At 43.0% G+C, this 27,388-nt stretch overlaps 1 protein-coding gene across 1 annotated transcript in view; it reads right to left on the bottom strand.

The window, feature by feature from the left end:
- adamts7 (a disintegrin-like and metallopeptidase (reprolysin type) with thrombospondin type 1 motif, 7) overlaps positions 1 to 27,388 on the bottom strand; it is a 447,398-nt gene that overhangs the window by 199,295 nt on the left and 220,715 nt on the right. The window contains exon 12 of the mRNA XM_084337494.1: positions 13,209 to 13,378. Within this exon, the coding sequence (XP_084193620.1) occupies positions 13,209 to 13,378 (170 nt within the window). The remainder of the gene's footprint in view (positions 1 to 13,208; positions 13,379 to 27,388) is intronic.

The following is a 27,388-nucleotide window of genomic DNA, read 5'->3' as shown; positions in this document are numbered from 1 at the left end:
AGCAGAGACAGGAAATGGCGGGGGTAGTGTGAGCCTCCCACACGTTACACCTCGCCAATGAGAGTCTGCGCTGGCAGGTGAAAAGATGTGACAGGCTGCCTCCTTGTGTACAGGAGGGGACACGTGATGCAAGGCTTCTATCCTCCCTACAACCGGCCAGTGGGGGGCATATGCGAGCAATGTTCAAGACAGGGGAGGGAAGAATTGGCACAGTGGAATTGGGATTGGAGAAAAATTAAAAAGGGAGAAAAAGTGTGATGGATTGTCTATGGAGCAGCCCCAGATTTTACATCCCTCTCATTTCTAGCTGCAGGATAGAGTGGTGCATGTTCACAAATACTGACACTGGACACAGGAAGAATTTGTGTGGTTTAAAAAAGAATTGTGGTATTCCCTTTTAATCACATTCATCACTCATGTTACATTTTTAACTCATTCACTGCCAACAACGATTAAACTCGTTATTGGCCGCCAATCGTTGAATGCCAACAATGAGTATACTTGTTATTTGTCGTTATTTCTTTTATTCGATATTTCCATTCATTATCCATCCAGGGAGCCTGGTGTTATCATGGGGCTGAGTCTGAGATCGCTAAAGTGCAATACCGGCCGCATCCTACCAGGCGGCGGTATCGAGCACCATTTGAAACCTTGTGTATTGGGCTGTGCCACACGCTAAACACTCCGGGCGCTCTTTTCTACTAACCTGAACCATTCATTATGCTGTGGTGGGCTATGTCGTGGGCCAAATGGACATACAATCTACCAGATGGCAATCAAATAATTGGAATATTCTTTTTGGAATCCCACCGGCCAGAGGTAAGAGCAATTTAACGTCAATTTCAGCTTGATTGTGCCTTGTTTTCATAGCCATCGCCCTGATCAGTGTATGTTGTTGTAATAACGAATGCCGTTAGTTATTGACAATCAATAAATCAGAAACGCCCCCCCCTTTCATGCATTCATGATGGAACATAATACCAATCATATGCATTTGATTTTTTAATTGTAGCGTGTGTAGGGACAAAATGCCAATGGATTTAGTATAATACACAGGATATTATTACTAGCCTCCCAGGAATTACCCTAGGCAGCTCTAAAACGTATATACTTATATTCACCACAGTATAAAACGGGAATGTATGGATGGAACTTTTTTTCTTTTTCACATATTGAACGATAGATACTCGATGTCAAATGGGCCATAGTATTGCATCCATAGCTATAATATAGAATATAGTTATAGCCCTGCAAACAAGGTGACAGTGATTGGTTTAATGCATGGCAGCGCCGTCTCCTGTGAGATGGCCTGGTTGCGTGTAGCTTTATGCCAAGCAAGCAGTGCAAAAATTTACCGTAGTGGCATGCAGTAATGCGCCTTTCATTTTCGCGGAAATAGGCTGTCTATTGCCATTCTCTTTGACAAACTCTAACCTTAACCAGCTCCTTAACAGCGCCTAAACTTAACCGTTCTAACCTTAACCAACTCCGAAACAATGCCTAACCTTAACCTTAACCATAGAAATTATATTGCCATTCTCTTTGACAAACTCTAACCTTAACCAGCTCCTTAACAGCGCCTAAACTTAACCGTTCTAACCTTAACCAACTCCGAAACAATGCCTAACCTTAATCGGCGAAAGAATACACGTTAAAAAAAAATCACGTTAAAAAATATTTTCGATGGGATTCGAACTCGCCAGCAAACAAGCCATAGGATCCACAGCCATGTGTCCTAGCCAATTGAGCTATTTGTTGGATACTGAATAAGGGGCGGTGACTTATATATATTGAGCTCCGCTCGTGTCGCATGCGCGGGCACCTCGCGCGAGCACGCCGGCGCACGCACGCACCTGAGCGAGCACGCCGCCGCCGGTGCACGCACGGTAGCATTTGTCTGAAAAGAAGGGCGCTTTACCGCACTAGCGTGCGGTGACGAATGCGGAAGCATTTTTGCACTGCTTGCTTGGCATTAACGTACAGGCGGCCTGGTTCCTGCTCTGGTTCCTTTGCCGCCGGAGAGTCGTCTGCCATTGGGCAGCCGGCTCCTCTTGTGGCGGAGGATTTGAGACGCAAGCTTTTTGCGTCTGCTCGCTCCGTCTTAAGATGGTGGCTTGCAGACGCGAACGGCCTGGTTTCGGGGAGTTGCTGGAGCCGGATGAGGATGCGTCTGCTTCTCCGTGGCCGATGGAAACTGAGGATTACATGGTAGAGGCAGATGGGTTCTTGTTCGACGCCCCGGTGGAGACATGTCCGCCTCCCGTTCAGGATAAACTGGCAGGGGGTGATATGTCTCCTTGGGGTCCCTCGTATGCTGATGTTGGGTTAGAACCTCCGACTCAGCGACGGGATGCCCTGCTATCAGCCACATCGGAATGTGGCTCTGCGATGACCAGTAGTCTGCCGCATGTGAGGGACGCGGGCTTGGTGGGGGAAAGTATGCAGGGGGAACTGCGTGCTTTGTTCCCGAGCTTATGGCGGCGGCGGCAGTCGCAAATGGCGTGCCGCTGCCGCAGCCACTGCCTGTTCCTGTCCCTGATGATCTCATAGGTCATTTATGGCAACGTCGTCCTGTGAGGGAGACGGGCGTTGTCTGCCCATTTTTACCCTCAATGGAGGCCTACGTCCGTCAGGGACAGGTGGTCTCCCACATCACGGGCCTCACTCCCGCCTTAGTGCGAGTCACGAGGGTGGTGGGTTTGGTAGAGGGTATGAAGGAGGGGGTGCCTTGGCTTGATAGGCCGATGGCAGCTCTCCTTTGTCCTGAGGTGGTGTGGGAGCCTTTACGGAAGCCGGTTCCCCACGGGAAATTGGCGAGGCGGTTGGCCAACTGGAGTGACCAGTCGTTCATCGCCGCGACTCAATCCCTAGTTGCCACGTCTAACATCGCGCAGCTAGCGAGGTTCATGTCCGGGATAATGATGGGCGGTACGGAGCTGACCGAAATACAACATGATCAGCTCGCCCAGGCGGTCGGAGCCATCCTGCATCTGATCCAGCTGCAGGCCGTCGCCGCTGGGAAGGTACGCGCCCTGGCCACTCTAGCTCAGCGCCATCTTTGGCTGGAGCAGGCGCGTGTGCCGGAGAAGAAGAGGGCACCACTTCTGACGGCACCCCTCTCCAATGCTGGGCTCTTCGGGTCGGCGTTGCAGCTTATGACTTCAACCTGCAGGGAAATGCAGGAGGAGCGGTCCGTGCTCCAGCCTCATTTCCCCCCGCCCGATGTCGCCGGTGGAGTCAGGCAGAAGGCTCATTGTCGGGGATCCGCCGCCGAAGCCGCCGCCGCTACCACCGCCACCCCTTCGGCGAAGAAGGCCAGGAGGAGAGAGGGCGCCTCGACCACTGCAGCTGGCCCATCCACGCTCGGGGGTGACGGTAGGGATAGTCGAGACCAGCCTCCAATCCTTTACCGTCCCTCCGGGGCTCCCCGGGGTGGCAAACCCAGAGCGGCTCGTGGCAGGCGTCGCTAGAAGTGACTTTTCCCCCTATTGTTTCCCCCTGTTCCCTTCCCTGGCCCGCATACGATTTGTCCAAATAAAAAGTCCCTCCTAGGAGGGACTGTATTTTGTTACAAACGGTGTGTTTATTCACTACATATGATGGGGATACGATGTGTGAACCTTCGCTAGTGTGGGTTTGATAGGAGGGCTAGACTTTTTAGTCTTGTTTGGTCGCTACATTACATGTGTGCTTAAGCAAGGCCTGCAGCTTACACTCGGTCGAAAGGGTTTTTTCTTACTCGACCTGAAGACTTAGGTTCTTCATATAAAGGTAGAGGTTAGTTGTGTGTTCTGTTGCTTAAACGGTGATATTGAGCCACAACACTGTTGTGTTGGTCTGCAGTAATGCTCGTGTGTGTAAGGGTACCGCTGTCTTTTAGGCAGCTCTCTCTCTCTCTCTCTATCAAATCTTCTGTGTTCTTGCAACATAAACACGGGTGTCGTGTTCACATATATAAACTTTGGCCTTGTTATAAACCCTGTTCACAGACTTGTCTGTGGCTAGCGTGCATTGAGTTAGCTTATCCTTGGATATTCGCTGTTCATTAGCATACTGGCTACTTAAGGTATCATATGGCTATTGTAGTTGTCGTATTCGAGGGTTGGGCTTGCGAGGGGGTAACGAATAAACCCCTCCTTCCCTCTTCTGATTGGTATTTTTTTTTTATCCTCTTTTCATTCGGTTTGGCCAAGCTGTTAGGTCAGCTCGGCACGGGGGGGGGGGAGTTTCCCTGACTCCGCACCTATCACGGGCAGTTGAGTCATGGGATTCCCCCGTCATAGAATACATCACTGGGCACGTTTCTATTGGACGACGGCTTCCGTGAGTTTTTTACAGACCCATGTGTGGTTCTCTGTTATTGTCAAGTTGTCGGGGCAGAGCGTAGGAACTTGGTGTTCTGCTACGCTCGATGTATGTGTAACTTGAGTCTGTTGGTCACATGGCTCAATGTTACCGTGACTTCAATTCATGGCTCACGTGGGAAGTCTCTCTGAGGATTCCCGTCTCCTCCCTGTGGTGAGGTTGGCGGGGTGTAAAAATTTAAAGATTTTTTCCCTCAGCCGCGTCACATGGGATCCATGCCGGTCTGTGTTTTCTTTCTTTTTTAATAAAAAGAGGAGAGGAAATGAAGCGCGACGGCTTCTTGTCGTTCTCCCAGGCGACTTGGAGGAACAATGTCTGGTGTCTTGTTAGACTATCCATTGATGTGTTTGGGTCTCGACGCGTACATAGTGCTGGCTCTGGGTGTTTCTGATAGGAATCACGCATGAGGCTTGGTTGCTAGTTATTAAAACAGCATTTTTATAGGGCAACTGGGATGGAGTTTGTCTCTTCCAAGCCCCAGTTTACTAGGTTTGTCTCAATGAATTCTCGTTCATATCTGGGGGATGTTAACGGAATAGATCAAAGCATAGGTAGAGGGGTCTCACGCCTTTGGGGTGGGCCACTGAGTGCGGTACGAATGGGACCGTCTGGGTGGCGCCCTCTGTAATGTTTTAGATCGACACGCGTACCTACCCCCCCTCCTGGAGTTGGAGATGTCGGCGTGATTAGGGCACGGGACTGGTTCTGGTCACGCTGGTCCAGGTCAGTTAACCCGTTGTCCACCGGGGACGCAGATCTTCTGTTCTGGTACCCTGAGGGACTTGTGCTTTTTTCAGGGGGAAAAATGCCGGGTCAGCCCGGGTGTCACAGGGTTGGGCATTATGGAGATGTTCGTGGTTGTGCTATGTTTACCCCTCTCTGTTGTTTGGTCCATGTTGTACCTTGTGCTGTCATGAAGGGGCCTGGGTTTCTCCATTCTTTTCGCCCCTCTCTTCTCCCGCTTACGCAGGGCTGAGAGGGGGCTGTTGAGGTGGTCTTTATAGAACTCCTCTGGCATCCCTGTGTGCATCCCGGTCCGCCGGGCCTGGTCCGAAGTTGTTTTCGTCGACCCGTAGGCCTGGGATAACCCCTTTTTGAAAACTGAAACACTTGTACTGCGGTATAGCCAGTGTATACCCGCAGGTGTGTTTTGGAGTTTTTTCCTGAGGGGTTATAGGAACAACCACTGCATGTGAACCAAGAGGGTGGTTGATTCCCTGGTGTGTTGGAGCGGAGTCAACTCCCGGGTTACCCGGTTGAGTGTGCCCCTGCACGTTCATGACGTCTGCCAATCGTGTCAGCCTTCTCTGCCTCGGCCCCTCTAGGGCATCGGGGATTTTGGTGGAGGCTTTGACATGGTGCTCAACAATGCCAGCATTCGCCCCTTCCGCCGGGGTGCTGTTTTCAGTTGACCCCCTTTGGCGCCTGTCTCGTCCGCAGTGCTCCAGGCTCGGGTCAAGTGCCTGCTGCCTGGATTGAGGGATCGGCCTCTTCTGGAGGTCGTCTCCCCGGTGTGCTGCCTGCTCCCGCTGTAGTGTAGCCTCTTGAGTGCTTCGAGTTACAGCCAAGCTGACTGCCTGAGTATGCCAGGGTCAGTGTGCCAGGCGCCGTGCTAGTGGGGGGAAGGGCCTGCTCTTGGATGGGCCCTGTCCGAATACGCTGGCGATGTGGGGGGCGGTGTCACTAGTGACCGCCTGGTGAGGTCTTGATGCTGTGGCATCATTGGCCTCTCCGGGCCCCCTTTTTCCGGGGGGATCCAGTCCCTTCTGGGTCTGGGTCTTCCTTCGCGCTCCGCTGCTACGGCCTTGCCACGGGGTTGAGTTTGCTCTTGGCCCCGTGATTTTGGGGGCGGTAACAAGGTTTGTTCCTTCCGTTCGTTCCCTGGTGGCATGCGGGTTGTGCGTGTGCGTAGTCGTGGGGTCAAGCCACGGTCTGCTCACCCTGTGCGTTGAGTTGCTCGAGTTCCTCTTCGCACGGTCGGTTCCGTCTCCCTCCCGTCCTCCAATAGGGAGGGTATCCCTCCATTAGGGAGGGTCGGGGGGCTCGGTCCTCCCCGGTTCTGATGGTTGTGGGGGGCCTCAGTGGGGTACATTTGTCGAGCTTCAGCTCCCGCTCAGCTCCCGTTGTGCAGTTGACGCTGAGCGGCAGCTAATACGATATAGAACGATGAATATAACCGTAGTTCTATTAGTATTAGTGACGCTCAGCGTCTGGACGCCACTGCGGCCCTTGATCTTGCCTTGTGGTGAAAGATTGGGAAGGAGGCGAGTGTGTGGCCACACACCTGCTTATGTAGGTAGCGGATGGGGTGTGGCCAGACGGATGTTGGTATGTAAAGGTGCATTTGTGAGTTTTTATTCAGTGCATATGCACTAAGTGAGATATGTGCAGTTGACGCTGAGCGTCACTAATACTAATAGAACTACGGTTATATTCATAACCTATCGTTATTATTCGTATTAAGCTGGTACTTAAAGGGGCACTTCACTGAAAACCAATGCAGATTTATTTTGCACATAATCTCACACATATCCCAAGACTCTAAACTGTTTTGCACACATTCATTGCACGCACAAATGTTATTGAGAGTTAATGAGCTCTCCTCCCCTGTGTGTGCCTCCATGTGTGTGTGTGTGTGTCTGTGTTTGTGTGTGTGTGTGTTTGATGCGCTGCAGGTGGCATTCTCCCTGATTCTCTCCTCCTCAGTGTGTGTGTGTGTGTTTGATGCGCTGCAGGTGGCATTCTCCCTGATTCTCTCCTCCTCAGTGTGTGTGTGTGTGTGTGTTTGATGCGCTGCAGGTGGCAGTCTCTTCTTTCGTGTGGGTGGCAAAATGGAGTTTCAGTTAGAGGAGTTCATCACCACTAATTTGACTGAAAGCAAATTGGATAGGTGTAAGAACGCTGACCTTAACTTTGATGTGCTTGTGCAAGCCAGGAAAGGGGTGTTGAAAGAGCTCCTGCATGAGAAGCTTGAGGGAAAGGGGATTGTTTGGTGAGTCAACTGCTGCAAATGGAGCTGAGCTGGGTGAGCTAGCTGGTGTTCCAACAACCCCACTCAAAGACCTTCATAAATAACAACATTTCAAATCACAACAGTATGACAATAAAGAACGAGGTCAAACTAAGAAATCATCTTAACATTAAAAGAGGTACAACATCAAAAGACAAAACAAATTTGGCAAGTTCGGCGCAAACTTGGGGGACCTTAAGAACTAGCCAACGGGTCACATACTGCAGGTTCTACAATTCCATTCCAAAAATGCTGTGATATAAGGAGGTAGCTTACCAATAAGGGCCTTGAAAGTAAACAAAAACAGCCAGAGAGGGCGCACCAACTTTATCATAAAGGAAGCAATGGTGAGTATCATACAGTATTTATCACCAGTTATGAATCCAAGGGCAGAGTGATAGACAGAGTCCAGGGGTTTAAGAGTTGAAGCCGCACCATAGTCCAAAACTGACACACTGCTCCAACAATCCTCCTACCAATCAGAGGAAAGCTGCTTCCGTTTCTGTACCGGCAGCCCATTTTCTGTCGCAACGTTCAAGCAAGGTTGTAATGTAATTTAAATGTACATTTCTCATTAAGCCATATGCACAGCTATTCATATTCAGTGATTCTTTCAATGCTAGAACCACTTACGGTAGATATGTGCACATCTGCACAAATAATATTTCTGGCTTTAGAAAACAGCATGCATTTTTGTTTTACCAGCATTAAGAACCAGTTTAAGGTTAATATGGTTTTCTTGTAGAGCATTAAAGGCAATGGCCAACTGTACATACTCAGCAATACAATACACAATAGTATCATCTGTGTACAAATGAGCTCATGACCATTCAAGGAAGAGACCGTAATAGTAACGGAATATAATTTCTATAAATAGTGAAGAGGAGATGATTGAGAATTGCACCTTGTGGCACCTGTCGGGATGCAGAGATAAGAAATCGGGAGTTGGAATTGGAAGCCATGCATTTGAGAGTCAGGGCTCTGGAGATGGAGCAGGAAGCCGCTGTAGCTGCCAGTCCTCCAACTCTTTGTCACTTTCCCATATTCCCAGAGATTGAGACAGCTTCCATGTGAGCAGGCACATTGCTTTAGTCCCACCTTTCAGAGAGTTGCCTATAGGGAAAAACTCTGTGAAATGTGAAGAAACTGCCACCCAGACATACATTATATAGACTTTTGGATAAATGGTGTCAGGCCAGCAACGTTCAGACTTTGGAAAATCTATGTGAGCTCGTATTACTGGAGACATTTTAAAAACTGCCTTCCGAGTAAATTTATTTGAATGAACAGAAAGTTTAAAAAAAAAACAGCAGGGGGTATAGGACAGTGACAGAGGTTACAGTGAATATGCAAGTTTGAACAGATGGGTTTTCAGTTGAGATTTGAATGTTGATATGTCGGATATGTGGGGGCAGGGAGTTCCAGAAGCTTGGGCACCCATGGTGCTGAGGCGTGAGCTGGGGATGGAGAGGAGTCCAGTAGATGATGAGTGGAGGGTGCGGGAGAGGGTGTATTCTTGGAGGAGGTCAGTGATGTAGATGGGGGCTAGATTGTGGAGGGCTTTGAAGGTGAGTAGGATGTTTTTGAAATCAATCCGGTAGTGCACAGGGAGCCAGTGTAATTGAATGAGGACGGGGGTGATATGGTCGGATGAGTTGGTGCGGGTGATGATCCTGGCAGCAGAGTTTTGGATGATTTGTAGTCTGTTGAGGAGTTTGGTGGGAAGGCCGGTGAGGAGAGCGTTACAATAGTCGATCCGGGATGTGACGAAGAAGTGGACCAGGGTTTCCGTGTTTGATTGGGACAAGGATGGGCGGAGTCTGGAGATATTACGTAGGTGAAAGAAGGCAGACCGGGTGATGTTTTTGATGTGTGGTGCAAAGGAGAGGGAGCTGTGTGTGCGCGAACGCAACAGAAACAGAACAGTGACAGAAAACTATGTCACACATGTGTAACACCTGTGTCTCCATTGTCCTGTTGCCGTGTGTTAAGAGGTTTGGTCAGATCTTAGAGGTCTTATAGGTAGGTGCTAGTGAGGTGTGTGACTTCAGTTTGTTGACACCGCATAAAGGTACAATAGAACCTGTTCGTGTGTGTGTGTGTGTGTGTGTGTGTGTGTGTGTGTGTGTGTGTGTGTGTGTGTGTGTGTGAAAACTCGGGTTGGGCAATCAAAGTGTTAATTAACAATTGTGTGTATTGAGCTGTACTGTATTGTACCCATTCTGCAATCTGTTAAATAAAGTTTTCATTCATTCAATATTTGTGTTTAGCTGAGTCTGACAGCATGCTTTGAACATTTCTCACTTTTAACATTTGTAAATGGAGATAGAAGCTATTGTACGCTGTTTTTATCTCATGTTTTTCAACGTGCAGTGAAGTGAGCAACCTTGCGTCTAAATAGAGCATTGAGAACCGCGTGCGAATAGAATGTTAAAGTGTCAGAGTTTAATGAAGTAACGTTGAGTTCGACTTAATCTAATGTGAAGTAAATAGTCGATCATTTATTGTGTATCGTGCGGCCACAGTTCTTCCGTGTCTTTAGCTAGTGCACTTAACCAGGCTGTGTGGCCTAAATACGTCGCCCACACCCGAGGAGTCCTAAGCGAAGAACCGTTGGACATGTACACAGGAGAATCGGCGCCGGCGATTGCAGAACCATTCCTGGTTGGATTATATTGCTTTGGGACGTGACTACCGGAGAAGAGCATCGTTGATTTCCACTATCGTTTGGGATTTAACCTCGTGAGGATTACAACTCGGGCCTGCCTCGTGGACGGGGCTGGCTAGCTGTCATCAATGCTGTCGAGCATTTTGGATTACAACTATTGCCTTTGCTGCTGATCAAGGGAGTTTACAAGCACCGACTCCTGTACCTGGAGTCTCTTTATTCCCCATTGAATCAGACAGGAGTACCTGAACATTCCTCTACCCCCCAGGCCTTACACCCCGGAGGGAACCCATTGTCTCCAGTTGGTACCAGTGTTGCCCTATATAATTGCTACTATACAACAGGTGGCGTCAGCTTAGACCCATCGTAGGATTCCTGCTATTCTTAGTGACTTATGCTCTTGACTGACTTTACGTATATTCTTCGCCATACAAGCGCGACCCTAATTCTCATTCTGTAACCTAACGTTGCCTAATAATAATAAATTACCCTCCAATAGTATTTCTGTGTCAATGCCGTGTTCTTGTGGGTGTTCACCATCTATATTTGATGTACTGTCTGGCCAGTAATTAAAGTACATAACTAGCAGTGGTTTAATCTATCACAATCTTTAATACAGTCAGGGTTTTGTAACCCCTCAGTTACAATTTGGGTAGAACACACATATTTTGAATGCCTTCGGCAGGTTTTTTCTTTTTTTTTGAGCCATTTTAATCTAGATTAATCTAGATTAAATCCAGGATTGCAGATAGATTAATCTAGATTAAAAAAAATTAATCTATGCCCACCTCTAGTTTTATTTAATAATAATAATAATAATAATAATAATAATAATAATAATAATAATAATAATAATAATAATAATAATAATAATAATAACTTCAGAATAATAATAATCATGACATTGTGCAAGGCTTCCATCCTCCCTACAACCGGCCAGTAGGGGGCATATACGAGCAACATTCAATACAGGGGAGGGAAGAATTGGCACGGCTAAATTGGGATGGGAGAAAAATAGAAAAAGAGGAGAAAAAGTGGAGAAAAAAATAGCACCTCAGAAATAAATGTTTACTGTATTGATCATCTCAGAACCAAGCATTTGAAATGTCAGTGCTTAGCCTTATTTATAAATCACGCTATTGGCACGCGGCTTTATATTTCTCGAACAAGTTAGATTCTGTTTATATACGAGCATAACGCCAAGGCCCACAACGTTATATAACGATATTTAAATAATGAGTACGATTGCATGGGATCGCTGCATGCGCTTGATTTGATATTGTCCTTTGAGATATTCAATAATATCTTTCACGGTCATGCCTGTCTGCTGCTGCCATGATCACCTGTTTAGAGGCTCATTTACATGTTCCGCCCATATTACCTCATTTAAATATACGCCAATTGCACGGACGCAATGCCAACTTTACGCATGAGCAACCTCGATTCACTCATTTGAGAGCGAGATGCACCGGCTCTGCTTCGGAAAAAGCAGCGCAAAGCCTTTGTGGATTCCGCCCTGAGTGAACTGAATGATAAAATAGTTTGCTTGGCGAGGAAGTGGTTTGGACTTAATACCGACACCACCAGAGACATTATTTTCCAGTCCAAACAGGAGGGTGGGTTCTGCGTTTCAAATGTGGAGTGGATATACAAAGGATGTCCCACCTAATTAACATACTGAATACAACAAACACCTCACTACCGGAGTCTCATGGCCAGTACACAGAGACTCAAAAGGAGCTTCTATCCCCAGACCATCAGGATGCTCAATGAATCTATGAATCACTAACCACCCATCTACATTCATTGCACACTCACTCACTTTAGACACTTTTAACACTACACCACATTTGATCTATTTATTACCAAAAATGTGCACTACATTCACACCCAATGTTTGCATTTTAAAATGCATTTAGCATTGTTATATATTTGGTGATGTATACCGTTACCAGTACACACATTCACACAATGTCCTGATGTACACAGTTAGCAGTACACACATTCACACAATGTCCTGATGTACACAATTACCAGTACACACATTCACACAATGTCCTGATGTACACAGTTACCAGTACACACATTCACACAATGTCCTGATGTACACAGTTAGCAGTACACACATTCACACAATGTCCTGATGTACACAGTTAGCAGTACACACATTACACCAAGTCTAGATGTACACAGTTAGCAGTACACACATTACACCAAGTCTAGATGTACACAGTTAGCAGTACACACATTACACCAAGTCTAGATGTACACTGAGCAGGTCCACTGCAGAGCAGGCACACTGCAGGGAGGGAGAGTTATACACTCACGTATCACACTCACTGGGGATTGAACTGCTAAACTTTCACAAGGTCACAAGCCCACTTCTCTAACCTTTAATCCACTGCTGCCACCAAAATATAAAAAAACTTATAAAATATGTAGGGATGTCCGATATTATCGGCCTACTGATAATGATAATATCGGAAATGATCGGTATAGGTTTTCAAAAAAAAAAAATATATATATATTCTCTTTTTTTTAACATTTATTTCACCTTTATTTACCCAGGCAAGCAAGTAAGAACAATTTCTGATTTTATTTAATGTCAAAAGTATGCATAATGTTGTGTTAATTCCATGACAAGATGTTAATTACCTGAAATTATTCAGATATATCGGTATCGGTTGATATCGGTATCGGAAATTAAGAGTTGGACAATATCGGTATCGGTAAAAAAGCCAATATCGAGCATCCCTAAAAATATGCAGTATATTGAATATACAGTATGTAAATTGAGAATGTTGGACCCCTAGCCCTATTTCCTACTTACTGACGTTGTTGATCAGTTGGGCAATTTAAAATAACAAAACAAAATGTAAAGTAATGGGACCATGCTTCAGCATGCTGTACGAATGCTGAAATAAATGTGGAAACCTACTCCATGGTGCACCAAAGCAAATTTTTTGTTTTTTGTTTTCAAGTATGATTGAGAAGTGCTTTCTACCGTGGCCCCATTAACTGTACATCAGTATTATGGTTAATTAAGGAGGAGCTTGGTAGGAAGCACGATAACATCATCGGTGTGTAGGAAATAGGTGTCCTGAATTCTGAATTTCCCCTTTAATAGTGTCACACTCTGAATTGCGTTTGAATGGATTTGCTCACCTTTGTTGTTGACCGCCACCCACTTGTAGAACCTGCCCTTATATGGCATGGTGTTGAAGTGGCTACACTGGGTGTTTCTGAAGGTGGGCTGGTCGGGAGGACATGGCAGCGTGTTACAGATCTTGAACCTACGCCGCTCACCCAGACAGTACTTCCCTCCGTACTTTGGGCTGGAGAAAAAGCACAGGACGTCATTACTGCAGTTTTCCTCATCACAAACTTAATTATCCTACTGTGGGCGGCAATAGTGTTGTAAGGCAAAATAGACCATTTAAGGAATTGGTTTGCATGATAACAGGACAGTTTTAGCTTCTTTAACCATTTCACTACCACACTACAAAGGATTCATGCTTTCACTACCACCCTACAAAGGGTTAACCATTTCACTGCCTAACTACAGAAGGCTAACCCGTTCACTACAAAGGGTTAACCCTTTCACTACCACACTACATAATGTTAACCCTGTCACTACCTCACTACAAAGGGTTAACCCTTTCACTACCACACTACAGAAGGTTAACCTTTCAATACCACACTACAGACGGTTAACCTTTCACTGCCACACTACAGTCGGTTAACCTTACCCTACCACACTACAAAGACTTAAGTAGTGGCTGATGGTGAACAATTAGCCATTTTCAAAATAGACTATTAAAAAGGCAACATTTATTTTTCCACCACGGAACCTACTAATGGTAAAAGAGTGTTTCTCGCTCTGGACATCTTATGGACTTTATCTTTATTGTAAAATGTGGGGAAATAAGCAACGTGTCCTTCTCAAAAGGTGGCAATTAGGCTACTGCAGCAATAAGAAACTGTGTGAAATGGAATGGCGGAAGTGCTTTGAGAGCCGCGTGATTACGAAACCTAGCGTCAGTCAGTGCCAATCAGAGCGTCTCCGAGAAATGCGGCTAGGTTTCATAATCACGTTTGCGCCCATCAAAACTAGATTAGATTAATGTATTGGCATCATATACAGCTCGCGGTACACACCTGCCGCAGCGCGCACACACACACGCGCACGCAGTACTGTATATGAATGAATGAATGACATATAATATATATAGCCTACGGGCCGGCGGGCGTAATGAATTAACGCAGTATGGCTTATTATTCCATAAGCCTATAGGCTACTGTTCATTCGTAGGCGCACACAAGACTTGTTATGGAATATTAATGCAGTCTATTTCCACCGATTAGCTTTAGTTCTTATTTATTTATCCACTGTCATTTCAGTGTTGGTGTATAGGCTATATAGTGTATTTCAATATAAGTTTAATTGATTAATGATATATTCGAAGGAATGCAGGTTTATAGCTATATCAACCCCCTCCAATGTACAGTAAATGACCAAGTATGGTTTTGTCAATATTCCAATGTACAGTTTTGCTTGTACAGTGTAAGTCTACCACCCCTCCTACCCAACCTCCTCCAACAGTTTCTACGTCAAATGTACTCTCTTTTCTGGACTCTTTTTGTATCACAAACAGTACTGTATTTGCAAATCGGGTATGTCATAAATGTATAGATGTAGCAGTACTGTCTATCTGTGTCGTGTGTGTCATATATGTTATGATGAATTGAAAATGGGGGACCCTGATGTAAACAAGACGAAATTCTTTCTCTGGTCTGCATTCCCTTATGTAATTGAGCTGTACTGTACTGTACCCATTCTGCAATCTGTTAATAAAGTCTTCAATCAACCAATCGATCAAACAAAGGTCTGTCCCATTGTATACCAATCAATGGGATACATTGCATGTTGACCTGCATTCTTTCAAATGTATATAATTAATCATTAAAACAGATGTGTAACAAATAAGAAATGCAAATTCCACAGAAGGCATTAAATTATTATTATTTTCAATCATTTCACAATAATTGCATAATTGTGTTTGAATATCTGAGTAATTAAAGTAATTATACATTTGTCCAAAATAGCTGGTTCAGATATGGTTAATCCAGCTGCCCTGTGATCAGATGAATCCATATTATTTATTTTTCCGACATCAAATGCGTAATTTCTTATCATACAAATATTGTCATATTTATTTTAATTATGATCAAGTAATTAATTCCAAGGAGGCCTGTAGCGTTAACATGAAGGAATCACTATGAGAACACAGTCTGTCAAGTTATGATACAATTTTAAATTAGTCAATCAATCATGAGATTTGATCGTGGGCTGAGAGCATATTTAAGTGTGCTCCTCAGCACTCTTAGATCTGCTCTCAAATAAGATCTCAGGAAAATTTGAGGACTCCCACTCCCAGCCCTAATATGTCTTAAATAGGCCGAAATCTGGCTAAGACGAAATATTTTGTCGTAACTTCGTTCGAGAATGAGACCCAGTATCCATGACACCAAGGGTCATCAGGTCCTGCAGGGAGGTAGATGCTCAAATCCATGGAAGGTCTTATCTATTCATTATTCTACATCTATGTGGGCAACCGGTAGTGGACATCTTTCTCCACAAAATAGAAGTGCTCTGTCAATGATATTACAGCTCCAGACAGTATCGTGCTTCCCACCTCTGTGTAGGTGGAGGAAATACGTGGATCAAGTAATTTCCTTGCCTGGATGGAGAATGATATACAGATCCGAATACAGATGCTTCACTAGTAAGGTTTTGATAAAAATGTCCCAAAGGCATCCTGTAATCTTCAGTGGCAATGCGGCAATAGAGGACTAACTCAATCCAGATGTCTGGCAGTGCTGTGCTATCTCACAGCTGTTCTACGGCAGTTGGCTGAGGAATGAGGCACGCATTTACTGAGGCTGTCCTCAACTAAACAATGTCTTAGTCTACTACTGTAATGGTCATAGGAGTTTTTGTTGACTAATTGATTTGTTTATATAATCTAAAATAGTTGTTCCCCACATTAAATAATTTCTTATAATCACCAGAGATGTGCTCATAATTTTTCAGGAAATAACTCATTCAGCATGGAACATTACCGTACGTTTCCTCGTAAATAACCTTGTGAGAAGTTTGTAAGAGGAAACTTACGATCGATATCCTCCGGATACCTGAACAGGATATGTGAAAAGGTGCTCGTAAATGGCCAAAATTATTGCAGCTGCGATCCCCTGAATGAAGAACGTCACTCATTCTTAAACTGAAAGCATGTTCTCGTACACCTGAATTTGCATACAGAAACGCCCTGCCAGCTCCAATATAAAGGAAGGGAGAGGCTAAGCATTGCACTGCGGCTGTGCTGACCCCTGTAAAAATATTCAACAGATACAGTAGCACAAATGCAATTTGCGACTGAAGTACAATACAATGAAAATAAGCTTGGCATCTAACCAGAGTACAAATGTAACAGTAAAGTGCAATAGTAACATACAATGCACAGGTGATTAAACTGGGTATACAATATATAAATACTACTGAGTAATAGTGCTCATCAGATGCATGTACAGAGTTGTAGTAATATGTACAGTGATACAGGTATAAAGACCCTAGTAGTAAGTCATACTGTAGAACATGACATCTTAGCGTGACATCTTATTTAGTAGTGTCAATACGGGTACAAGGCCACCCAAAACAAGCGGGATGGGAAGAGATAACAGGTGAGTTCAGGTGAGCCGCACAACGGATCAAGTGAAAAATAAATGGGCTCAGGTGAAATCAGAGTACAGAAAAATTAACGCAAAACACAAGAGAGAGATGCTGGGTGACTTGATGCGCACGTGCCCAAGGTGGACAGTACCTGGACGTGTGGTGGCACAGGGTTTGAGTGTCTGGTCTGGCTCCTCAGTGCTGGTTGCAGGGTATTGCAAAGGTCTTGGTAGGTACTCATCGCTCTCTGTGAATAGGTCAGTGCACGTTCAGCGATATAGTAGATATGCCATATTGCGCGTGCGCGTATGTGTGTGTGTGTGTGTGTGTGTGTGTGTGTGCTGAGCGCAGCTGCCCAGGAGTGCTCACCAAGCCGATCACCAAGCCGCCTGCATCCATTTATTTATTTATGTATTCACTGTCATTTGCAGTATTTTCTTAGTGCTTTTATTTATTTTCAGACATCACAATGCCTCGTTGAGTCATGACTATAAATGTAAAATGTAATTATGATACAAATATTGTCGTATTTATTATTATTATAATGATTTAATTTCGAGGATGTCTGTATAATCGACGTGAAAGCAATCACCAATGATTTCTCCCAAATTAAGCCCTTAACCTCTTAAACCCGGAGCCCTATTTTCTGAAAATCCGCCTAAAATACATACCTGAGTAAATGGAATATTGCTCAACTTCTACTAGGTCCATTTGCATATTCTTGGTATCTAGGGACATCTATGGATCTCAGTGAATGTATTCCCAGTGTCAGAAATATTCTGTCTATTACTAGGCTTGCTTAAATTGTGATGAAACAAAGGAGAATATGAATTATGATTTTTCTTTGCATCTTTGACAGTGAATAACACCATGCTAAAAATGACCAGACATGAAAATCTGCCACTGATCTCATTCAGTACCTTCTTGAGATCATGTGTACAAAAAATCTAAGGAAATGAATAAAGGGAAGATGATTAAACAGAATGTTTGTAGATACAGTACTGAATTCTCCCATCTGGACCAATGCAATTTGAAATATTATTATAGAATATAGAATAGCAGGCTTATAAATGACCTTATTATAGCCAATTCGCACATTTATGGATTGTGCCAAATCGTATATTTCAAATGCCAGAGTTCAATTTGGATTTAGTATCACCAGGCGTGCATAAGAACAGATAATGAAATCTACTGTATGTACAGTAGCTTTTTTATTTTTGCCAGGGTGGCACCATTTTGAAACTAATTTCAAATCTAATTGTTGCTACATGCAAAAAATAGGGAAGAGAAACTAATTGTGCTTCAATATATACCAATAACGTTAAGTTTTGTGGTTTATTATCCTGAGTAATAAGAGATATTAAAGAAATTCATACAGAAGTTATTTGCTTGAAACCCCATAGAGGCCTTTGGGAAGTGTCGTTCGGAAAAATTCCAACGTTCATCGAAAGCTGTCTGTGTCCTCTTCACAATGGCAGCAAAAAACTACAATTCCTGACGTTAAAATGTTCCAAAATGGTCGTCTTTCGTGAACTAAACTACACCAAAACGAAAAACGGTCCGCTGATGAACCACACAGGTGTAAGAGGTTAAAAACACGGGTGCACACCAGTCTGTCCTACTTATGACTGTCTTTCTGCGCTCGTAAATCCTGCTCTTAGCTATGAGCGAATCCCCGAAAAGGAACCGTTCGAGAATGCCAAAAATACCCCGAAAAGTGGAGTAACGATGAAATGTGCCTGTAACTTTTCACGTAAGTCTGTTTGAGAATGAGTACCCTTGTCTCAGTCATCTAAGAGCAAACCGAACAATCAACCTAATTGGCCTATCTCAAACCCTGCCCTTTTCACTTGATCCTCCAATCACAACTTTGTTGACTAAGGGGGAACAGCCCCAGCATTCACATTTACATTTTAGGCATTCAAAGCGACTTACAGGTTTGCAAAGAAAGGGCTTTGACACACACAGGGGCGAATTCACAATTTTTATTCTGACACTATGCCTGTACAAATAACCCCAAAACAAACATTGCTATTCACAAAGCACTTGCAAAGGGTGAAATACTGTGCTAACTGCGTTGCCATCATCATTCTATGCAAATTAGCCTCATTGCAAAAACACTCCAATTCACAAAGATCGGCACTAATTGCCACACGCAGTTAAAACCTCTTACCACACAAGGACCCGCCGGCGGGACCTTTTTAGGACGATTTGCCCACCGGCACCTAGTGGCTCGGGTGTGCATATTTTGTAATACAATATATATATATATATATATATATATATATATATATATATATATATATATATATATATATATCGAATTGAAGGCTTATTTGTTGCCTGTCGATAGCGACAAAATCTGACAAAATCCGTTCAGCGGTTCTCGAGTTACATGCCGGTATTTGAGGCTTGTGCAAAGTACACGGTATTGCGCAAAATACCACTCCCGACTCATGGGGCTCTAGTTCCGTCAATCTAGATCCGATCTCGAAGATTATTGTGGAGGGTTGTAGCCAATGAGTGTGGCTTTCCAATGATACCCCATCTGGGGATGTATGATCTAGGATCTAGGTGAAAAACTAACGAGCAAAGACAGGAAGAGAATTAATTGAAGTCTATGAGAAAACTGAGTTTTTCATTGTACACAGTTTACCAAAATCACTCCTAATCACTCATTTCTGAATGGATCTTTATGAAATTTGGAGATGTACTACATAAGGCTTCAGGCTCTGAGTCCGACTGGATTTTGTAAGCCATTCCACCTTCTGGGGAAATACTACCTACTAACTACTACAGACAAACTTGAGTAACAAGTTTTTCTACAACTCAAGTTCAGACCTATGTTACTCCATTACGTTAGCACTCAAATTTAATTTTCTTTCTGGAATCAGAAACATCAGAATGTCATCTTTCAAAAGAGACCAGGCTAATGCATGTGCTATAAGTATAAAGTATGTTGTTTTTTGTTTGCAAAAAAAGTATGCAGTCCTCAAAAATGAAAAATAAAAAGGCCACTTTTGGGGGCGCAGGTTAAGAGTGAAGTTATTTACGTCTTCAGAGAGTTGGTGGTAACTAAGCACATTTAGAAAGGGTTTCATGACCAGCGTCTCCGGTGATCATGGCAGCAGTGATTGTAGTCAGGGTTAGGTAATAATCACAATAAAGAGAATAGAACCCTTTTAATTTATAACGTTTCGTCAGGTCCATGAGGAGTAGGCACTGGAAACAGTCAATAAAAAGTTTATTCTGGAGTATATGAGAAGAAGGAAGGATGAGAAGGATGAGAAGGAGAAGCATGAGTAGAAAGAGGAGAGGGAGAAGAAGGAGAAGGTGAACAATAATGAGAAGGAAGAAAATAAGAAGGAAGAGAACAAGAAGATTAAGTAGAAGGAGAAGAAGAATAATCAGAAGATAAAGACGAAGGAGGAGAAGAAGAAGAATATAAAGAAGAAGAAGGAGAAGGAGGAGAAGATGGAAAGAAGGAGGCTGGACATAAAAGTCAAAGCAATGGGCCAGGCACAAGACAAGCGCTCATTGTATGTAACGTTTAAGGTTTTGCTCTCCTCTGGGAGCAAAAGCCCTAGTGTTACCCAATGGTAATTACCCGTCTATCTGCACTGATTGCACTAATTGGTACCTGGTGTGTATAGTTAAGTTGGCTTTATATGTTCTTCCTGCTTACTATTCAGATCTATTACTATTTTTAACTTTTTTTTTTATTATTCAACAAACATGACCATGTTCACGTCTTAAACTCATACTGAGGCTTTAGTTTTGGTTTTAAATTGCATATCATCATTCATTTATTTATTGTCACACAGAGCAGAAGAATTTTGCCAAAACAAACCAATAGTATCCAGCATCAGAACGGCAGACCAGCCACACTCTCAGACCCAAACGCATTTCCTTTGATTTAATTATACATCAAATGATTTATGTCAAGGATTGCAATGCCTCGCTTGAATGAAGTTAACTTTTCACCTGGATAACGTCAACATTTTGATTTTTTTTGTTCGGATCGGGAAAGATCGGTATCGGTAGATACTCAAAATTACATGATCGGGATCGGATCGGGAGCAAAAAAATGTGATCGGGACATCCCTAACCATACCTAACCCTGTTGCTTGTGACGTTACCAATAGAAGCCCCGCTTTCAGTGCTTTGTGGGCAGCGCTACTGCACGCTCACACAGACACACACAACAGATGAGGAAGTGGACAGATCCGACCAGCATTGCTGGCTCCTCACAATGCAAACGCGAAAATGTACATTACAGATGAACTGCAGAGAAAACGTCCAATTTATCATCCCAGTCGAGACTAATTGGAAGCGGAGTGCAACGCGTGCAAAGCTTGACCATATGTTTATGTGTCTAATAAAGGTGCTGGCGATCTCAAAGCTCACATGGACACAGCAAAACATTACAAACAAAGCAGTGCGAGGCGAGAGTTTGATGGCAAAGTTGACCGAATTGATTGAAGAATGCAGCTATACAGAGAGAGAAAGAAAATCATTTAAAACTATTTTGATGCTTCAAAATTATGTTTTGGTTTGATAAGATGCTTATGATACAATCATTCTAAGGATTATGTGTGTAATAAATTAGTTTAGTACACTAATTGCAACAAATCTGAAACTGCATAGTGCACTTTTAAATTAGTATCTTTGTGAGGTTACTGTTTTATAATTTACATTACATTGAAAAGATAAAGATATATTTTTTAAAGCTGGATTTTCTAATACAGAAGAGGTATTATTTAGAACATTACATCATATTTTTCTTGTTAATTCTTTTGTCCAGTAAGACTTGAAAATATATATTATTTTGTCATAGGTTGATTTAGTTATTTTCTTGCGATTTGTCAGATAGATTACTTTAGGCATAATACAGCATGTTGAGTAACTTTGGTTATAGAGAGATATTATTTTGTTATATAAAAGAATATAAACAATAATTTTATATCCATACAGAGGAGGTATACTTTAAATATATTATAATGATAAGGCATCTTTGAGTAAACTTTGATTAAGTATCTTGAGGCTGAAGGCAGAGTGTCCTCTTTAAAAAAAATCACAATATGGTCACCCTTGAAGTCGCATTATAATTCACTTAATAAAATAATGACGAGTCAGCCTCCTAAAAAGACAAAAGTTAGTAACACGACTCACACCGCCGCCGCCAACCCAGCCAAAGTAAGGACTATGCTCTGTATCATCAATCAATGGTAAAATAAATATTTGATTACGGAATATAATATGCCTTTTTGTATTATTTCTCTGTGTATCAGCAAAATGTATATATTTTTATGTTAGACATTAAGGGAAATTAAGATTCTCAGATTTTTTACAAATTTTTCAACTAACCGGTTAATCGGCAGGTGACGTATGTTGCTCAGTAGTTGCTGATGTCTGCTCAGGAGGGTTGAGTGTTTGCTCAGACCGAAAAAAAATTAGAGGGAACATTGATCAACACCTGTCTCTCGTCTATCCGTTCTGCACTGCACCTGGGTCCAACTCCAACACACCTACCCAACTATTGTATACGGTGTATACGGAAATACAAATCAGGTGTATTTCCAATATGCTGAAAATATGACTAGTTTTGCTTCTCATGAAAATTACTATTATAAGGATGATGATCTTAGGCAGTGTGATATCTTTCAACAACATGACATGCATGCCTGTAGATGATAGTGGTATTAATATAGCCATCTACTCATCTACTTTTGCCACAGTTGAGTAGTTTGACTCCAAATGTTATATTCATTTTCCTGCCATGCATAAAAATACAGATGATATGAAATACGTGATTTGAAATCCGGTTTCCCACGCTTGGAAACCAAAAACATTACCACTCAGCCAACCCCTCAAGCTATGATCTATGAGCATATGGCATCCTGGACGCATGTAATCTGAACCTATCCACCACGGTCTGGGGGCAATCCAACTTCTTTCTGCATGTTATTTTGAAATTGAAAATAATCCAGGTGTCTTAAGAACGTATTTCTAAGAAATTAAGGAAGGAAGGCATTGTATCTCTTTTTTTAGGGTTAGGTCCACATTCATGGTAAATGGTGCATTTATATAGCGCTTTTATGCAAAGCTCTTTACAATTTGTTCCTCACATTTTACACATTCACTCACACATTCTCACACCGATGGCAGAAGCAACCATACAAGGTGGCAACCTGCTCATTGGGAGCAGTGGGGTTAAATGTCTTGCTGAGCGACATGCTGCCCGGGAGCAGCGGGAAATGAACTGGGAACCTCCGGATTACCAGATGACTGCTCTACCTCCGGAGCCACTGCCGCATGACCCATGCTGCCCAGTGCTGCACAGAGGAATGGAAGCCTACCTTGCGCTAGCTAGCTGCTTTTAATGTAGGTTAAGGCTTAAAACTAAGCAGTTTGCTTAACCTCTTAAGCCCTAGCCATATTTTCTGAACATTTGGAAGATTGAATGGAAGATTAAATGGAAGATTGCTCCACTTCTACAATGTCCATTTGCATGTTTTTGGTATTTAGGGACATCTATGAACCTCAGGGAATGTATTCCCAGTGTCAGAAATACTGTGTATGTTACTATGCTAAATAAATTGTAGTGAACCTTTGATGGTGAATAACACCATGCTAACATTCACCAAACGTGAATAATTACCACTGAGCTCATACAGCACATTCTTGAGATCAAGTTTACTACAAATCTAAGCAAATTAATAAAGGGTAGATGATTTACAGGGGATTTTGTAGATACAGTACTGAATTTTGCCATCTGAACACATTGAAATATGAATATAGAATATAGAATATCAGGCATATAAATTACCTTATTATGGCCAAGTCATACATCTATGGATCGGGCCAAATCTCTTATTTCCAATGGCAGAGTTAAATCTGGATTTAGTAACACCAGGCGCCCGTTATAGGGCAGAAAAGACCATGAATGAAATCTAGTTACTTTTGTATAATGTCCATAGCTCCGCCATTTTTCACCAGATTGTGATGCATTCTTTTTCTAGACGTTCACAGAAAGGTAACGAAACAATATACGTTGTATTTTATGACAATAACGTTCAGGTTAGTGAGATAAACGTTCCAAAAAATTTTCACGTCAGACGGCTCCAAGTTTGACAGTGGCTGGTGTGAGCTGGGTAGTGTAGTTTTATGAAACTTCGACGTCCATCGAAAGGCCTGGGTCTCCTCTTTCTTAGGATTTAATGGCGGCGTCATTTCCTCGCGTCTATATCATCTGGTTTCCAATGCAATGCGCAAAGAATTCTATAAACTCATATTTAGCTAATAACACTTAAAATGATTGGTAAACAAATGTAGTGCTGAAAATATACACTTTGACTGCTGTTTTGATAGGGTTAGGGTCTTTACTCTTGGCTACATTTGAAAAATAAATGCAACATTAATTAATACGGACTGTATTGATCTATTTATGACGTGAAATTTATCTTACCGGGCCGATTGGGCTTTAGGGGTTAAGTTTGTCACAAAAATACATTGTGAGGAGCAAGAGGAAGAGAAGTTCAGTCATCATTCTCAAAGCATGCACAAGTGCCAAGTAGTTAACAAGATGTACAGCCCGCCAGCACCCGGTTTTCAATGGCGGTGGAAGAACATGGACAGGGTCTTTCCATCACATGGTGAAGTACTCAACGCATGCCCCAGGCAGGTTTCCCAACATGAATAGTCTCCTGTATGCCATTGACACCCTACCCATGACAAGCAGAAACTCTTTTCAACTTTTCAAACAGATATAATCGGTCAACTGGGCATAGATGGTGACATACAGACTGAACTCTTTGTCCATGCTCTCTCTGTCTGGATAAACTTGCATAATATGACACCGGCACGTTTAATGATATCCTCTCCAGTAAAGAACTGACCGAATCATTGGACTATAATGAACTAATAACAGAAGTGTTCAAGGCTGTGTGTTCCAAAGCCCCATCATCTCCATCGTCAAACTAATTGACTATTTTACTGTGTGTGTGTGTGTGTGTGTACACGGGAGAAAAAACAGCAGGAACTAAGAACAGGTTTACAACAGAAAACAGGGACTGAAATACAAGAGGGAAAATTATGAGACACACCTGGGATTAGGGGTGGACGGTATGGTCTAAAATGTATATCACGGTATAATTTGAAGCATAGACGGTAACGGTATATATCACGGTATCAGTGTTTCTGTTAGAATAATTTTTTTTGCCTGATAGGCAGGCTATATAAAGAATGACATCCTCAAGGCATGTAGATTTATAATATTTTAACTTAAAACTAGGCTACTTTTGCGTATAAAGTCATTATATTCCAAATAAAATAAGTCCCGAGTCGAGACTCCGTGCTGCTCCCATTGCAAACAGCGGGGCTGGATGCTGGATTTTGCTAGAAGCATATGTAGCTGCAGAGCTGCAGAGCCGCAGAGCCAGGGGCGCTTTCAGGTCTGGTCACAGGCCCGCTCAATAGCGCCCCCCCACCCAACGGCTGAATTGCCAATGGCTGAATTGGAGTATTGCAAATCGCCCGCTGTGTGCATTGGACTAGAGAGAGACAGAGATAGAGAGACTAGGAGAGAGAAGAGAGACGGAGAGAGTGGGGGAAGTGTAAAAAAGGGGGGGGAACAGTCCATGGCCTGGCAGGAGAGGCAGCAGGAGGGGCAGATCAAAGAGAGAGTTCCATCGTATTCGCTTGCTAGCTGGCACAAGCCCCTTGGCATTGTAACACATCGTAGCAAGCTTGACATATATCAATAAATTAGGTCTTCACTGGATTACTATGTTGCCAAATGGAGAAAACAGACCTGTAGCACGTATTTTTGATTTTGAAAACGTTTTCAAATGTTTTAACTACTCTAGCACTAGATGAAAGAAAAATATTTGCTCTGTGGATTGTAGATATATTCCTCTATCACTGTTGTGAGTTCCATGAAAAGTGACCAATTGGTTATATGGTTATTGTAGTCTATGGGCTGCCATAGACACCCACTACAGTATGAAGAAGAAGAAAAAGAAAGAGAAGAAGAAGCAGGAGGAGAAGAATGAGGCGAGGAAGAAGAAGGAGGAGGAGAAGGAAGAATAATAATAATACACTTTATTTGTATAGCACCTTTCATACAGAAACTGCAGCTCAAAGTCAGTGGCGGCCGGTACATTCTTCTCCATGAGGGGCGCTATACCAAACATTTTGCAAACATGTACCACGCATTGGCGAATATTTAAAATAGGTACAACTATCACCATTGCCATCAATCAATATATGATCACAGTCAGTCAAATGCAGCCACGCTTCCAATATGCCCTACACAATCAGAGAAATAGTGAGAGAGAGAGTGAGAGAGAGAGAGAGAGAGCGAGAGATATCGCAACTCTCACTTGTTAAGTTGAAACGCACAGTGGTCCAGCAGGCAGAAGGGCTTGATAAAGTATATCCACTGTGTTGATGTCCATCCATGTCCACTGCATCCATATATAGCTTCTTGTTATCCTTTGTTGATGTCCATCCATGTCCACTGCATCCATATATAGCTTCTTGTTAGCCTTAGGCAACAAGTACTGTGTGAGTGACGAGCTGTGTCTTTGCCCATTTCCGCGTCGAACAGCCTGCAAACTACCTGGCGTTCCTATCGCCCTGCTCTAAGACAAACTCTAACCATAAGCAACTTTGAAAGAGTGCCTAAGCTTAACCGTCGAAAGAACTTGCCGTCACGCTCTAAGACAAAGTGTGACTGCATCACAACAACACAACAGCTAGCATCGAGTAACTATCTACTAACCAGAAACTGACGTCGGCCAATCAGAGAGCGTCTCCGAGAAATGCGGCTACGGAAAGTCTCGACGCTGCTGCTTAGATGATAATAGATCGCTTGGAAAAGCGCCCGGCTTCCATCATAATACATCATATTTCAACGCACAGCGCGTTACGCACTGATTGGCTGCGACGGATACAGCGATGAAACCAGTGCACGGCGTGCACGCCCACTGTAAGCGCTATTGCGTCTAGCCCGAGATAAATGCGGCTACGGGTTGCCCGAGAGAAATGCGGCTATGGAACGTATTCTCTATCAGACAGTCACTTCCTGTTCATGAAAACAATTATTTATATTTGATATTAACGTTATATTGTGCATTGGAAACACAAACATACTTAAAATGAGTAAATATTATTCATTTTAAACATGTTTATATTATTTATAGGGCTATAAAAAAAAATATATATAAAAATCTTCTTCTTCTCTCTTTTAAGCAGGGAGGGCGGCGCTCTAGCCATTGCTCAAAGTGCTTTACAACAGAAAAAAGAGGCATAAAATGAGCACATAAAGTGCAGACATATTTACACACTAAGAATAAGAAGAATAAGAATAAGAATAAGAAGAATAAGAATAAGAAGAAGAAAATTTGCCTGTGGTGCATTTTTTCCTATTGCTGGTTTTAGTGAGTTTTTCCTTACCTTCGCATGGGGTATGTCTGGGAGTGTTGCATTTATTTTATTTATTTCAAATCTTTTGGACTGTATGGTGTTTTTGTTATTGTTCTTGATTTATTGTGATGTTTCTTCTTGACTTGTCAAGACGTGTGTCACATTAACGTGTGTTGTCGGGCCATAC

Source organism: Notolepis coatsorum (assembly GCF_963971535.1).
Source record: "Notolepis coatsorum genome assembly, chromosome: 20".
NCBI classification, from domain to species: Eukaryota; Metazoa; Chordata; class Actinopteri; order Aulopiformes; family Paralepididae; genus Notolepis; species Notolepis coatsorum.
This window is presented reverse-complemented; position numbering and strand designations above follow the sequence as displayed.